Below are 15,595 nucleotides of genomic sequence, written 5' to 3' on the forward strand. Positions count from 1 at the left end.
CTCCAATATTTACTGACCTATCATCAGCCCCATTTAATTTCAGTTCTCCTCCTACACAAAGCCATTTCAGAAAGAAACTTACACTAGAGATAATACTTTTTTAAAATCAACAATTATACATGAAGTGAATATTAGGTATAAAGCACTATATCAGGCACTGTGGTATTTAAAAGACTTGGTCCCTCCTAGGGGCTTCTACTCTGGTTGAAGATATTGTAACTTTAATATTTATTCCAAAACACAGTCGATGCAAATTAGTATTAAATGCCTTGAAGAATTTTTAACCTGTCTAATTAAGGAACCAAAGTTATTAGTGAATAACATATGAGATTTTTTTTTAATGCTCATCAGGGATTGACAGAACCTAATTAATTCCTCTATTAAATATACCTCTGATTTTATTAGAGTTTCACATTTGACATTTCCATAGTTCACACTCAAGACTTCTAATCAGAAAAAAAAAAAGGCTCCACAAATTTGTCATGCTTTTGATTACCTTTACATACCAAAAAGCACTGCTAATTATCAATGGCAATTCATATAAAGCCAAATCAATAATAACCAATCAGTTGTCATTATAAATTATTCTAACATTTTATGCTAGTTTCTTTTATAAATTTCAAATAATTATGTATTAGAAGAATAACTGGGAAAATCCACAGGTTACTCATCCGATGCAAGAAAAAATATCTGTTTTCATTAATTTTGTTAAAATGCAAACTACTAGGTATGGAAAGAAAGATTTCATTGCTTCAGAATTAAATTGTTTGTAAACTTTGTAACAAAACTGTAGCAGTAATGTATCTTTTAAATATTTGTACTATTTTGATGAATTTGAGGTGGAGAAAAAATGTTTATATCATCCTGAACTGAAACTCTACATACAATTTCTTATAAAAGAACATCTGGTTTGACTATATGAAATAGGAGTTTTTCAGGCAGTATGGAAAGTCAGTCATCATCTAAAAGATTATTTCTTTTATGGGGAAAACCAGTGCAATATCCAAACAACTGACGCAACCCAATGAGGGGGATGTAAGTGTGCATATTCTTCTGCCTCTCAGATAGTATTTTCTTTTGTATCACAGGAAAGCTCTAAATAAATGTAAAAGGAGGCATAAATTTTTCAGAATTATTGCTTACTATATACATTTACAAGCCTGTAAATTTTGAACTATGGAAACTCGGCTTGTCATCTTAGTTTACCCACTCAAATACTGTGTGATTTTGACATTCATTAAGTTTGTTTAGGTCTTAATTCTATCACCTGTGTAAAAATGAAAAAGCATACAAGATAATGGTCTCTTTAACTCTGAAGGTGTATGATGTATGAAAACAGATATCTTACTTGTTTGGTATCTGAGAGAAGATTTCAGTCACCCACTTTTCCAAAGTATCCAGTGTTTCTTGAGAGGGGAGGACAGGGAAGATACAGGAAAATACAATGACATTATTCAAGGTAGAAATGCAATTAGATTTCTCAGAGATCTTTAGCTAAAAAACAAAGGGTTATTTTAATTTGGCCATTACTTGCCACTCCTGAATGGATTAATAGGAAAAATAACAGTAGAAAAGAAAACCTTATGACACAGAGAATTCTAGGAGACTCCTTTATTTCTCCCTGGTAAAGTTAGACAATGCATACAAGTTTAACAAAAAAAATATATCTTTAGCATTAGGCTAGTGTGAAGAACCAAGAGATAAGATTATGCCAACCATCCTACGCCCATTCCAAAACTTACATCCTCTTGGAAGGTTTCTCCATACTAACCCATATTACATTAACCTCTCCTTTCTGCCATCTCATCAGTACTTTTATATTCTACTTGTTTTACATTAATTTACACTTGCTGAGGTTTTAACTCATAGGTCTTCTTTATAGTCTTTATATATATATAAATCATACATATATATGATTTATGTTTCCTTTGATTCACTTCTTATATTTAATAAGAAATTCTTTTGAAATTTATAGTAAAAAAACAAGATCTAAATGAAAAAGGGAACTTTTTGCTTCATCTGAGTGACCATCATTGAAGAGTATTTGTTAGTTCTACCAGGCACATGAATTTCACTAATTCTCAATAGAGAACCCCATTATATAAAACATGGGATTTAGACTAATGGACTTCTGAATCTATATTATACTATTTATATAGATGTTTGACTCTTAAATGGTTTAATTAATGCTTAAACTCTAAATTCTATGAAATCTACATTGTACATAGTTTTCATCAAAACTCTAGCCTAGGCACAGTGGCTGGGGCCAGTAATCCCAGCTATCTCAGAGGCAGAGGCAGGAGGATCACCTGAGCCCAGGCATTTGAGGCTACGGTGAGCTACGATTGTGTCACTGCACTATAGCCTGAATGACAGAGCAAAACCCTGTCTTGTTAAACAACAAAAACTCTAGGACTTGTTTTAAAATTTTGAAATAAGCATTAATAAGCTCTTATATCTGTCATCACAGAGGAAGAAAATACAAAAGAAACGGAATAACTAGTTCAAGAAAAACACATGGAATTATTTGCAAACACAATAATCAAAAATCGTGAATTAACTTGTATACCAAATATGGAATTACCTAATTTAGCAAATGTAAAAGGAACCTAGAAGCAATTTGAACAAAAGAATCTACCATACCATGTAACTTTACCTTCAAGTCAATTTTAGTGAACTCATTTTGATCATAAATGCAAAAATGTTTTACATGTAAGTACCAAGTCAGATTTGATCTTAATTTTGACAATGTAAAAAGCAAACTTTATAAAAAGGGGAATCACATTAGGGTGAGAGGATTAGCCTTTCAAACAGAAATGTGCAAACTATAAGGTATGTTAAATGGAATAATTTAGCAATTTACTGACTTTGAAAAACAAGTAGGCTGAAATGTAAAGAAAACAAAAGAAAGCTTCCATGATTTCCTTAATGAGAAAAAGTTAATGTGAGTTACTGAAGACAATGATCAAAGAAGGAAAATAGAGATATTCATCAGTCTTTACATTGTGGTATTCACCAGTATTTTATATTTAAGATACTTCTGCCATTGTCACCATGATCAATCTCAATTAATCATGCCATTTTTACAGGACCTTATGTAAGAATGAACAAACCAACACTTTGCACTGTAAGAGTTTGTAATTACTATAGAGTAAATGTAAAACCACAGACACAATTGCAGCTGAAGGTGGCTTAAAAGATCAATTCATGACCTATTAGAATATTAATACATTCATAGACCAGCCTACATATCTTATCTTACAAATAAGACCTATTTCTGTAAGAGATTTGCTTGAGAATCTCATCATCTGGTGTTTCCCTGAGCTTTGCCACTAGCTATGTGACATCTCCAAGTTCTGATTTCCTTTACCTTGTATTAAGGTCAAGCACTAAAGTAATTAATAGTACAATAGTACACTGCAACACCGATACAGGCAAACAAATCCTAAGAAAGCACTACTTCAGGGTAACTCTAAGAGCCATAATACATAGTTACCTTTGGATTGAACCACTAAAGTCATGTAATGAGCAGAGTAGTAACGCATCCAGAATTCTCTCAATCTAGCATGTGTATCAATATTATTCTTTTTTGGCTCATGCTTGAGCGTCTCAGCATTTCCTATAAAAGAATGAAAAAAATCATAGATATAACTAAGTTCACTTTGTTAAGTCTTCTACATCATCAATGCATATTTAGCTACCATACATGATTCATGAAATAACCCAAGTGACTCAAGAATATTGAACCAGTATGCAATAATGTGTTAACATTAATGAGACAAAAATGCATAAGAAACAATTCTGAAGTATATTTTAATATCCAAGGAATTAATCTCTGGTTGGGAAAACCTTAAAAAAACAGACAATAACTCCCTAAGCTTCCTTGCTTAATAATTAGTCTAGCAGTATTCAATCCAGGTTCTTTCTAATTATTTTAATAATAGGTTTGTGTAATTCTTTTTTTTTTTTTTTTAAAGACAGCGTTTCACTCTTGTTGCCCAGGCTGGAGTGCAATAGCATGATCTCAGCTCACCGCAACCTCCGCCTCCTGGGTTCAAGCAATTCTCCTGTCTCAGCCTCCCAAGTAGCTGGGACTACAGGCGTGCACCACCACACCTGGCTAATTTTTGTATTTTTAGTAGAGACGGGGTTTCACCATCTTGGCCAGGCTGGTCTCAAACTCCTGACCTCATGATCCACCCGCCTTGGCCTCCCAAAGTGCTGGGATTACAGGTGTGAGCCACCGTGCCCAACTAATTCTTAAAAATAAAACACATGAAGCAAGAATGCCCTATAAAATGTATATAACTGTACAGAAATATACAGGGAAACAAAGCACCCTTTAAAGAATAATTTAGATCATCTCGTCCTAAATTTTACTCTATAGTCAACAGGATTAATATGAGGCTGTAACTAAATCCTACCACTAAGAAAATGCCATTATGAAAAACAGACACCAGTTAAACAGTTTACCAGATGAACAAAATTAAGTCACAGTTAAAAAAACTCTTACAGAAACCACTGGTAACTCTGTTGACAAATGGACATGTCAGGCTGAGGTAGAGTGCAGACTTTATAATCAGATAAACAGATGTCCAAATCTCACATCCACCACTTACTAGCTATGTGATTTAAACAAATTACATAACTTGACTGAAATTTAAAACAGAGATGGGGTCTCACTATGTTGCCAAGGCTGGTTTTGAACTGGGCTCAAGTGATTCTCCCACCTCAGCCTCCCAAAGCATTGGGATTACAGGTGTGAACCACCACGCCTGACCTAAACCTGTTTATCTTTAAATGGAGATGATAATGGTACCTATCTCTGAACATTGTGATAATGATCAAATGAAATAATTCATGTAGTGCTAGCATAGTGTCTGGCACTTCAAAAGCATTCACAAAATGTAAGGTATTATTCTTGCTATATTCATTGTTAGAGAACCAAATACTGGCATATTTAACAACTTCGTGTTTGAAAGGCTAACTAGCTATCCTAAAAGGCAAAGGGTACCTAGGGGCTCTAGCTTTATAATTTTCAATTCTTTATCAACTTTTCTTATTCTAAATCTTAACTAGAAAATATGAAATAAGATGATGTATTTAGTATCTTACCCCAAAAAAATTTTCCCATAGGATGTCCAGGTCTAGCAAGGCTTCCAAACAACATTTCCTTTCTGTTTGCATCAGAAGGCCTTGCAAGTTGATATTCTGTCAATTTTAAAGAAACACGTAATAAAACAAAATTCAGTATCTCCTTTATTATATGGAAATTCAAACTTACAGAACGGAAAGCAAGGAAGTAACAAAAATTAACTTTATGAATCATGTGTTATAAGACTGAAGTGGGAAACTCAATGATCCAGGCCTGGCTCTATGACTTAATATGACCTGTAATTTTGGGTAAATCAATTCAGCTTACCAGAGTTTTACCCTTATTTTTCAAATGAAACACAAGGTAGTTAATGATCTGAAAGTTTCAGCTCTAGGATGCTACGTACAAGATTTTACTGATGAAAATGCTAATAAAATATTAAACCTTGTATCTGGGAACTTGGTCATATATATTGTTTAAATTTCTTCCAAAACCAACTATGTTGGTAATAAAGTATGATGGCTAAGAACAATCACTTTGAAGTCAGAAATATCTTGGCTACCGCTAAAGACTGAATGTTTGTGTCCCCCCTACCCAAAATTTCTACGTTGAAACTTAATCCCCAATGTGATGGTATTTGGAGGTAGGGGCCAATGAGAAATGATTAGGTAATGAGGGCAGAGCCCTCATGAATGGATTAGTGCCTTGTAAAAGAGACCTCAGAGTGCTCCCTTGCCCCTTCTGCTGTATGAGGACAAAGAGTGAAGGCAGTTGTCTATGAACCAGAGAGCTGTCACCAGACACCAAATCTGCCAGTTCTTTGATCTTGGACTTCTCAGCCTCCAAAACTGTAAGAAACAATTCTGTTGTTTATAAGCCACCCGGTGTGTGGGCTTCTGTTATGGCAGCCCAAATGGACTAAAAACCGCTAGAATTGCAGTTCTGACACTAAGCTCAATAACCTTGAGGAAGATCTAACGTACCTGATTCCATTCCTCCAAAACTATAGGAAAATAAATGTTTTATTTCAAGCCACCACATTTCTGCAATAACAGGTAATATAGCAGACCTGTAAACATATCTACGAAAAGTGATTTAAGACCCCTTGTAACTGACAAAAATAGAGTATAAATAGCTGAACACTTAGAGACCACATTTGGAAAGGAAACATTAAAAATAAAGAAGTAAATAAAACTAGAGACTGCACTTTGACACATAATTAAGATTTAAAAAGGCATTGGACATGCCTTTCATCTCAATCAGTAAGACACACTATGTAGGCAATTATATATGTTTATATGAGTATAAACTATCATTAAAATAAAAAGTCAATTACTAAAAATAATTTCTCGGCCAGGTGCGGTGGCCTACGCCTGTAATCCCAGCACCCTGGGAGGCCAAGGCGGGCGGATTACGAGGTCAGGAGATCGAGACCGTCCTGGCTAACACCGTGAAACCCCGTCTCTACTAAAAATACAAAAAAAAAAATAGCAGGGCATGGTGGCAGGCGCCTGTAGTCCCAGCTTCTCAGGACATTGAGGGAGAAGAATGGCGTGAACCTGAGAGGTGGAGCTTGCAGTGAGCCAAGATCGCGCCACTGCACTCCAGCCTGGGTGACAGAGAGAGACTCTGTCTCAAAACAATAACAATAGTAATTTCTCCAGGCCAGGTACGGTGGCTCACACCTGTAATCACAGCACTTTGGGAGGCCGAGGCGGGCAGATCATGAGGTGAAGAGATCGAGACCCTCCTGGCCAACATGGGGAAACCCATCTCTACTAAAAATACAAAAATTAGCTGGGCATGGTGGCACGCACCTATAGTCCCAGCTACTTGGGAGGCTGAGGCAGGAGAATTGCTTGAATGCAGGAGGCAGAGGTTACAGTGAGCCAAGATAGAGCCACTGCACGCCAGCCTGGGCAACAGAGGAAGAATCGGTCTCAAAAATAATAATAATAATTTCTCCATAATCTCCTCTTAGCAATAAAAAAATTCTTTTTTCTTTCTTTTTTTTTTTTTTTTTTGAGACGGAATCTTGCTCTGTCGCCAGGCTGGAATGCAGTGGTGCTAATCTCAGCTCACTCCAACCTCCGCCTCCCGGGTTCAAGCAATTCCCCTGCCTCAGTCTCCCAAGTAGCTGGGACTACAGGTACACAACACCACGCCCGGCTAATTTTTGGTATTTTAGTAGAGATGGGGTTTCTCTATGTTGGCCAGGATGGTCTCAATCTCCTGACCTCGTGATCCGCCCGCCTTGGCCTCCCAAATTAATTCTATTTTTAAAACCTACCATGTAGATATGTTATATGAGCTTCTGTTATTAAATGTATTCAGGTAAGGTGCAGTGGCTCATGCCTGTAATCCCAGCACTTTGGGAGGCTGAAGCACGCAGATCACCTGAGGTCAGGAGTTCAAGACCAGCCTGGCCAACATAGTGAAACCCCGTCTCTACTAAAAATACAAAAACTAGCTGTGCATGGTGGCAGGCACCTGTAGTCCCAGCTACTTGGAAGGCTGAGGCAGAAGAACCACTCGAGCTCAGGAGTTAGAGGTTGCAGTGAGCTGAGATTGCACTACTGCACTCCAGCCTGGGCAACAGAGCAAGACTGTGTCTCAAAAAATAAATAAAATAAAAATAAATATATTCAAGGAAATTATAAAAGACTGAACAAATCTACTTGCATTGTGCAAATAAACGTTTATAAATGTATGTGTACAAATCCTCCATTGAAAGATTAGACCAAAAACTGATATGAGTATAGGGAACAATGACCTAGTGATGAAGTTACCACTAGTTAACAAATTTAAAAGCCAGGACAGAAAGAATCTCTTCCATATGCAGGTGGAGACAAATAAAGGAAAAGGAAAATGACCCTATAAGATGAATCTGCCAGAGCTGTTGAAGGCTCAACAGTCTTCATTTTCTTATACATGGACCTGGCCATCCAATCATGCAGACAACTAAAGAGATGTGAATGAGACAAGTAAAACCTGAAAGACAGAAGAAAGATTGTCCCATCTGAATAGACTAGAAAAAAATAACACCTGATTACTGAGCTTTCAAAACGGGTTAATAAGTAATTTATTGCATCAGTTACAACTGCTGGATCAGATTGAAATCTAGGTCTCCTATCATTAAAAAAAAAAAAAGAAAGAAACAAATGAACAAAAGCACAACAGAATTTTTACTTTAGTTCAGCATAAACCAAAACTCCATACTGTGTTGTATATACATATATATTTCTTTCAGCATAATTTTTCAAAGCATAATAAAATATATTCTGGTTTAAAATTGTAAAATCTACTTAAAGGTCTGCTTGTTTAAACACTGGTGTCAACCCACTCTAGAAACTGTATAAAGAAAAACATACTAGAAAGCACCTAGTTCTTGAGTCTCAAAATACGGAAAGTGCTTTTACAGTTATCCTCAGTTGTTTTGCTTTTTCATCCATTCAACAGGTTTTAACTGGGTTTAAGGTAAAACAGACGCTGTGCTAGGCAAGTGAAAAAATGAAGAAAATAAATCCTTGATTTCCAAGGAGCTACTATAGCTAGAAGGAGCCTAACCATTCCATCCTCTTTTACAAATAAACTGAATGCCACAGCTAGAGACACTTCTGTAAGTTAAACAGGGGTCTGCTGACTTCCAGATAGATCACTCTAGCCATCTGTTAGTTTACTCAGCCTAGTAAATGCTTTAAATCACTATTAGAACTAGACACTGCATCAAACCAAGGAGGAAAATACTACAAAAAGTGGAACAAATACAGAGACTTGCAGTCGCTATAAGCCAAGCCTAACCTATATGAACTGGAAGTCCCCTCAAATCTAGTATTAAATGTTTCTAATACCTAAATAAATCAAGCAGGGATAATATACAATGGTGATATTTATTGGTACTATGTAATTAAGGAATATTTATAGCACAGAGCTATAATGAAGCCTCACCCTATATAAGCACATTGTTTTCCTCCATAGTCTTCAATCTTTGAATCTCAAAAGATTAGCCCCTATGGTAAAACCTTCAAAAAACAAAGGATGAAAAAACTAAAATCCACCATCCCTTTCATTTACTTCAAATCTACACTGAATTCGACGTTTAATGACTTCAGGAATAAACACAACACATATTTCAATTTAGTACTTTAAAATATAAAGATAAAATGGTCTAGAGATAAAGAAGGATAAATGTAATAAGTAACTGGTTTCATGAAGGAAAAAACTGTAGTTACACATAAAGTACTCCTCTTACCACTATCAACAGCTTCAACTTCACGGTCAATTGCATCTCTGATCATTAGTGGATGGATGAAGAACTGGGCCCATCTGAACAAAAAACAAAACTGGCATTTCTGTTTTTGTTCACTTTCATCAATCAACATCTATTATTTTAATTAAGAAACTAAGTTGGAGATTTAATTCACAATCCTAAGTATATAAAATCTAAATAATCTGCATTTCTATATTTTAAACTAATATCTACATGTTACTTTAACTTTTTCATTGTGAAATATATTTAATAACAATCATACAGAAAAGTTAATAAAATATGAACATATAAACGACATCTGAGTGGCCCACCCAGGTGAAGAAACAGACCATAGTCAACACTCTAGAAGCACCTGGCTCACACCCTTACCTCATGAAATATCCTGAATGTATAGTAGTAATTTCTCTCCTTTTCTTTATAGTTTTATTACCTATATATCTATTTCTAAACCAATATTTATCAGCCCTTTGTATTTCCATTATCAACCCTTAGGAGCCTTTTCAGAAATTTTCTCCTATTCATTCCTTTGTAAAACTGTAATACCACAGATAGTCTATTTATGTAATGTTATGTACATCTATGTTTTTATAGAGAGAGTACATAAAGCTTACTTTTTTAGTTCAATGCAAGGTTACAAATGACTAAAAACATTTCAGTTAAAAGTTAAATCAGAATTTTAAAGACTTGGTATTTAAGTTAATCTTATAATTTTATCTGCTTTTTAAATTAATTTTTAATTATATAAACTGTGATGTATCAAATTACACATACAAATTCCACTTATATAAATATATAATAGCAATGCAATTAAATTGTTAAAAATTATTCAAAAATTGGTGTTTTTCCAGCAAAATAAAACAATTTAAAAAATTAATTTCCTAAAATGTTAACTTTTTTTTTTTTTTATATAGTGTCTCACTCTATCACTCAGGCTAGAATGCAGTGCCACAATCACTGCTCACTGTGGCCTCAAACTGCCGGGTTCAGGCAATCCTCCTGCCTCAACCTCTGAAGTAGCTGAGACTAGAGATGTGCACTACTATTTTTTTTTTTTAATCTTTAAATTTTTTGTAGAGACAGGGTCTCCCTACATTGCTCAGGCTTAATAAATTTTTAACTTTTGCTTGCAATAAGGTAACTTTTAACTTAACTACCTGCTAGATATACTGGGGCATTTTTTTTCTTTTCAGTACTTGGTATGATTAATGATGGGTTGGATAATTTCTGTTGACTTAAATAATGAAACTAATTTTATTTAATTATGTCGCCCAGACTGGAGTGTGTAGTGGCACATCATGGCTCACTGGAGCCTTGACCTCCCCAGGCTCAGGTGATCCTCCCACCTCAGCATCCCAAGTAGCTAAGGCTACAGGCATGCACCATCATGCCCTGCTAACTTTTTCCCCACACCATGTTACCCAGGCTGGTCTCCAGCTCCTGGGCTCAAGTAATCCACCTGCCTTGGCCTTCCAAACTGCTGGGATTATAGGCATGAGTCATCATGCCCAGCCTACTAACATTCCTAAAAGATATTTTTATTTAGTGTACAATTTGTGATTCTAGTTATTAGTTGGTAGTTATTTTTCTTCAGAGCACTGAAGTTAAGTAGTCATCTGTAAGTGTAACTCATCTTCCTTTGAAGAAAATTTTCTCGTTTATCTGGCAAAAATTTTCTATATTTCTTCTAATGTATCCTTTTGGAAGTTATTAGACTTTAATCTCTGATTTGATGTCTTACAACAGGTTCTGAAAATTTTCCAGTGATCAACCCTTCAAATGTTGTCTCTACTTCAATTTTCTCTCTCCTCCTTCTAGGACTCCAAGTTAAATATATGGGATATTTTCATTCTATCCTCTATGCCTTATATTCTTTGTATTTTTAATTTTGTGCTATATGCTATATTTGGGTTATATATGTTCTTTATGCTATATTTGGGTTAATTCCTTCTGGTTTATCTTCTGGCTTACTAATTCTATCTTCAACTCTATTTACTCTTAAACTTGTCCATTACTTTTTCAATTTTTTATCATAGTTCAGTTCCAGATGTATCTTTTCATTTTACAAATCTCCTAGGTCATATTTGACAGTTTCTTTTTCCTTGCAAGTATATTCAAATTTGTCCTTTCTTTTTTTTTTTTTTTTTTTTGAGATGGAGTCTCGCTCTGTCACCCAAGCTGGAGTGCAGTGGCACTACCTTGGCTCACTGCAACCTCTGCCTCCCAGGTTCAAGTGATTCTCCTGCCTCACAGCCTCCTGAATAGCTGGGGCTACAGGCGCCCGCCACCGGACCCAGCTAATTTTTGTATTTTTAGTAGATATGGGGTTTCACCATATTAGCCAGGCTGGTTTCAAACTCCTGACCTCGGGTGATTCACCCGCCTCGGCCTCCCAAAGTACTGAGATTACAGGCAATGAGCCACCGTGTCTGGCCTTTACTTCTTAAAAAATAGAAAGTATAATTATTTTAGAAATTGTGTGTAACTATGCCAATACTTGAGATGTCTAAGAACCTGTTTGTGTTATCTGTTCTCAATCATGTTGCATTATTTTCCTGAGTACCTGCTTATTTTTGACTGAATGTTGGTTATTTTACTTGAAAAAATATTTGTAACAATTTAGGGCCTACGAGGAAGGCATCTTCCTTTTGAGAGGGCTTATGTTTGCTTCTCCCAGGCTCCTGGGAACACTACCAGCTCTGGCCCATGAAGCCACAATCAAGACTTCGGGTGCCGCATAATACTTAGGCCCTTGGAATCTAGGCTGTAACTACTCAGGATGCCTCATCCATTTCCACAAGCTGAAGGTGAAGATTCTGTATTCCCAGCTTATAATGGGGAGGGTCTCCTGTTAGAAGTGGACATCCTAAGCTTTGGTATTTGTCACTCTTACCATGAAATACTGATAAAATAAAGTTCAAATTTACTGAAAATAGAAGATGCCACCATGGTAAAGACGGCTTCCATGCTCACTTACTGGAGTAAAAATTTAGTCATTTCCTCAGCTGTTTATTTAAATGATCCAAGATACTTATAAACAATGTGGCCTGTGTGAGGGAATCAGATTTTGCTAACCTATTAAAAACAGGTACTTAATCCATGTTATATAAGAGCATATTACACATGTATAAAGGCTTTTCATTCCTTATACATTGTAGAAGTATAATATTATAGCATTTATTATAGTATTTGCATCCTATAATGCTCTACTTATGGTAAAAATTTATGATTCGATATTCTCATTAATTTATCCTATTAATGCAGTGGCTTTCTTCTTATTAATTGGGTGGCTTTCTTTTTAAATAAAAATAAATGTGTAAGGTGATATTCTTAGATGCTGAAGCAGTCCTTGTACAAAATATATTTAGAACAACTCTTTAAAAGGAAACAAAACAAACTTCTTAATTACATTTTATATCAAATTTCATAATCTCTGAGATAGCCAGAATGTATTCATCTCATACATACTATTTGCCTATCCTTTTTCCCAATAAAATCAGTTATTTTTCCTTCTTTATATATGGACATAGCTAAATATAAAGCTGTAAAAATTCAACTTGTCTTCTGCTTAAGATTTCTTCACACATACAAAGACCTGTTTGGATTTTGTAAAACTTAAGAGCTGAGAATTCTGTAACAAGAGCAAAGATGCAGTTTTCTTCAGAGTTATATAGTTAAAGTCTCCTCTGAAGGTATTGCTGATCCTGTCTAAATTTATAGGAAAGATCATCTCAGGCACCATTTGCATTGCCTTCACTAATTTATCTTTCTTTTTTTTCTTTTTTTTTTTTTTTGAGACAGGGTCTCGGTCCATCACCCAGGCTGGAGTACAGTGGTGCGATCTCAGCTCACTGAAACCTCTGTCTCCCAGGTTCAAACAATTCTCATGCCTCAGCCTCTCAAGCAGCTGGGATTACAGGCCTGCTTCACCACACCCAGCTAATTTTCGTATTTTCAGTAGAGACGGGGTTTCACCATGTCGGCCAGGCTGGTCTCAAATTCCTGGGCTCAAGTGATCCGCACACCTTGGCCTCCCAAAGTGCTCAACTATAGGCATCAGGTTGCAGTCAGCTAAGATCACACCGCTGCACTCTAGCCTGGGCAACGCAGTGAGACTCTGTCTCCAAAAAAAAAAAAAAAAAGTGGCATATGCTTCCAATTGATAGGAATATGTACAAAAGATTTTTCCAGATCAAATTAATCTCTTAAGAAAAGAGATAATTTCTTTTTACCTTTTTTATTTTGTTTTTGAGCAGAGTCCCACTCTGTCACTCAGGCTGGAGCGTTATGCCACGATTTCAGCTCACTGCAACCTCCACCTCCTGGATTCAAGCGATTCTCCTGTCTCAGCCTCCCAAGTAACTGGGATTACATGCACATGCAACCAAGCCCAGCTAATTTTTGTATTTTTAGTAGAGACAGGGTTTCACCGTGTTGGCCAGGCTGGTCTCGAACTCCTGGCCTCAAGTGATCCCCCCCGCCTCGGCCCCCAAAAGTGCTATGATTACAGGTGTGAGCCACCGCACCAGGCCAACTTTTTTTTAAATATTAAATCTCTGCCATGTTTTAAAATTTTTTTTTGGTCATTTATCTTTTGATTTTATGGTAATTTTTGCTATAAAGGAACTGCATTAATTCATTTAACAAATCTGAGTATCTACCAAATGCTTGATTTGCAGATGTATCAACAAAAAATAGACAAAAATTCCTACTCTGAAGGAGCTTACATCATACTAGACAAATGAGAGGTTTCTTTCTTTTTTTTTTTTAACATTTCAATCTTGCATATATCTAGAATTAGGTATAACTTTTTTCTACTTTTCTACTTTTTTCCAGTGTAGACTTTGGTTTGCAACCATATAATCTCAAACTTCTACTATTGTACTGACAAACTTTCTGGAAAACAATTTTGCAATGAATTTCGAAAGCTTAAAGAAAAAAAACAAGTCTTAAAATTATATTTGCAAATATATTCAGTAATTTCCCTTCTTAGAACTTAATAGAAATAATTAAGAATATTCACAGAGATCACGATAGTCATCACACCATTACAGTATTAGAAAACTGGAAACAACTCAACTGTCCAATCACATGTAACTCGTTAAACACCTTATGGTACTTCTATACAATGTAAATAACATATCATCACTAAAAATCATGTTTTATAAATTATATAAGTTAAAATGATATATCTTGTTTAAAATTAATTTTAGGCCGGGCATGGTGGCTCACGCCTGTAATCTCAGCACTTTGGGAGGCCAAGGTGGGCAGATCACGAGGTCAAGAGATCTAGACCATCCTGGCCAACATGGTGAAACCCTGTCTCTACTAAAAATATAAAAATTAGCTGGGCGTGGTGGCACATGCCTGTAGTCCCAACTACTCGGGAGGCTGAGGCAAGAGAACTGCTTGAACCTGGGAGGCGCAGGTTGCAGTGAGCCAAGATCGCGCCACTGCACTCATGCCTGGTGACAGAGCAAGACTCCGTCTCAAAAACAAACAAACAAACAAACAAAAAAATTAATTATAAAAGGGTATGAACAATATGATCAGTATACGTTAATAAATATAGATGGGTCTATACCAAAACATCAATGGTGGTTATCTCTAGATTGTAAAATTAGAGGCAATCTTATCCTTTTTTTGCTTCTCTGTTTCTCCATATTTTCTACTAAATTCTGTTTTTTAAATGGTTGGGCAAAGTGGCTCACACCTATAATCCCAGCACTTTGAGAGGCTGAGGCAGGAGGATTACTTGAGGCCAGGAGTTTGAAACCAGCCTGGGCAATACAGTGAGACCCCCAATTCTACAAAAAATTTGAAAATTAACTGGGGCGGTGGCACATTCAGCCCAGGAGACTGAGGTTGCACTGAGCCATGCATTCACGCAATTGATGGCCAGTCATACCATTGCACTCCAGCCTAGGCAGCACAGCAAGACCATATCTCTTTAAAAATATATATATATATATAAAATAATGAGTCAATAGAGAATACATTATTAATAAAATTAATAAAACCCAAAAGGTGTTGAGTTTTATTTTAATCTTTAATACAAAGACTATGTATAATAGAATAAGAGTCAAAGTATATTTAATAGTTTAACAGCTTTTTTCTCCAAATAAAGTTTTGTCACCCAGACTGGAGTGCAGTGGTGTGAATGTAGCTCACTACAGCCTCGAATTCCTGGACCCAAGCAATCCTTCCACCTCAGCCTCCTGAGTAGCAAGGAC

The 15,595-nt window shown here is 35.9% G+C and overlaps 1 protein-coding gene across 3 annotated transcripts in view; it reads right to left on the reverse strand.

Moving 5' to 3' along the window:
• Window positions 1-15,595, reverse strand: part of NRD1 (nardilysin (N-arginine dibasic convertase)) — a 99,122-nt gene that overhangs the window by 30,204 nt on the left and 53,323 nt on the right. For all 3 annotated transcript variants that reach the window (XM_011973752.1, XM_011973750.1, XM_011973753.1), the window contains 4 exons: window positions 9,348-9,421; window positions 5,116-5,211; window positions 3,497-3,619; window positions 1,349-1,406 (listed from right to left, as the gene is read on the reverse strand). In XM_011973752.1, coding sequence (XP_011829142.1) covers window positions 1,349-1,406; window positions 3,497-3,619; window positions 5,116-5,211; window positions 9,348-9,421 — 351 coding nt within the window. The remainder of the gene's footprint in view (window positions 1-1,348; window positions 1,407-3,496; window positions 3,620-5,115; window positions 5,212-9,347; window positions 9,422-15,595) is intronic.

Source organism: Mandrillus leucophaeus, unplaced genomic scaffold, assembly GCF_000951045.1.
Source record: "Mandrillus leucophaeus isolate KB7577 unplaced genomic scaffold, Mleu.le_1.0 Scaffold14, whole genome shotgun sequence".
In the NCBI taxonomy this organism is placed as follows: domain Eukaryota; kingdom Metazoa; phylum Chordata; class Mammalia; order Primates; family Cercopithecidae; genus Mandrillus; species Mandrillus leucophaeus.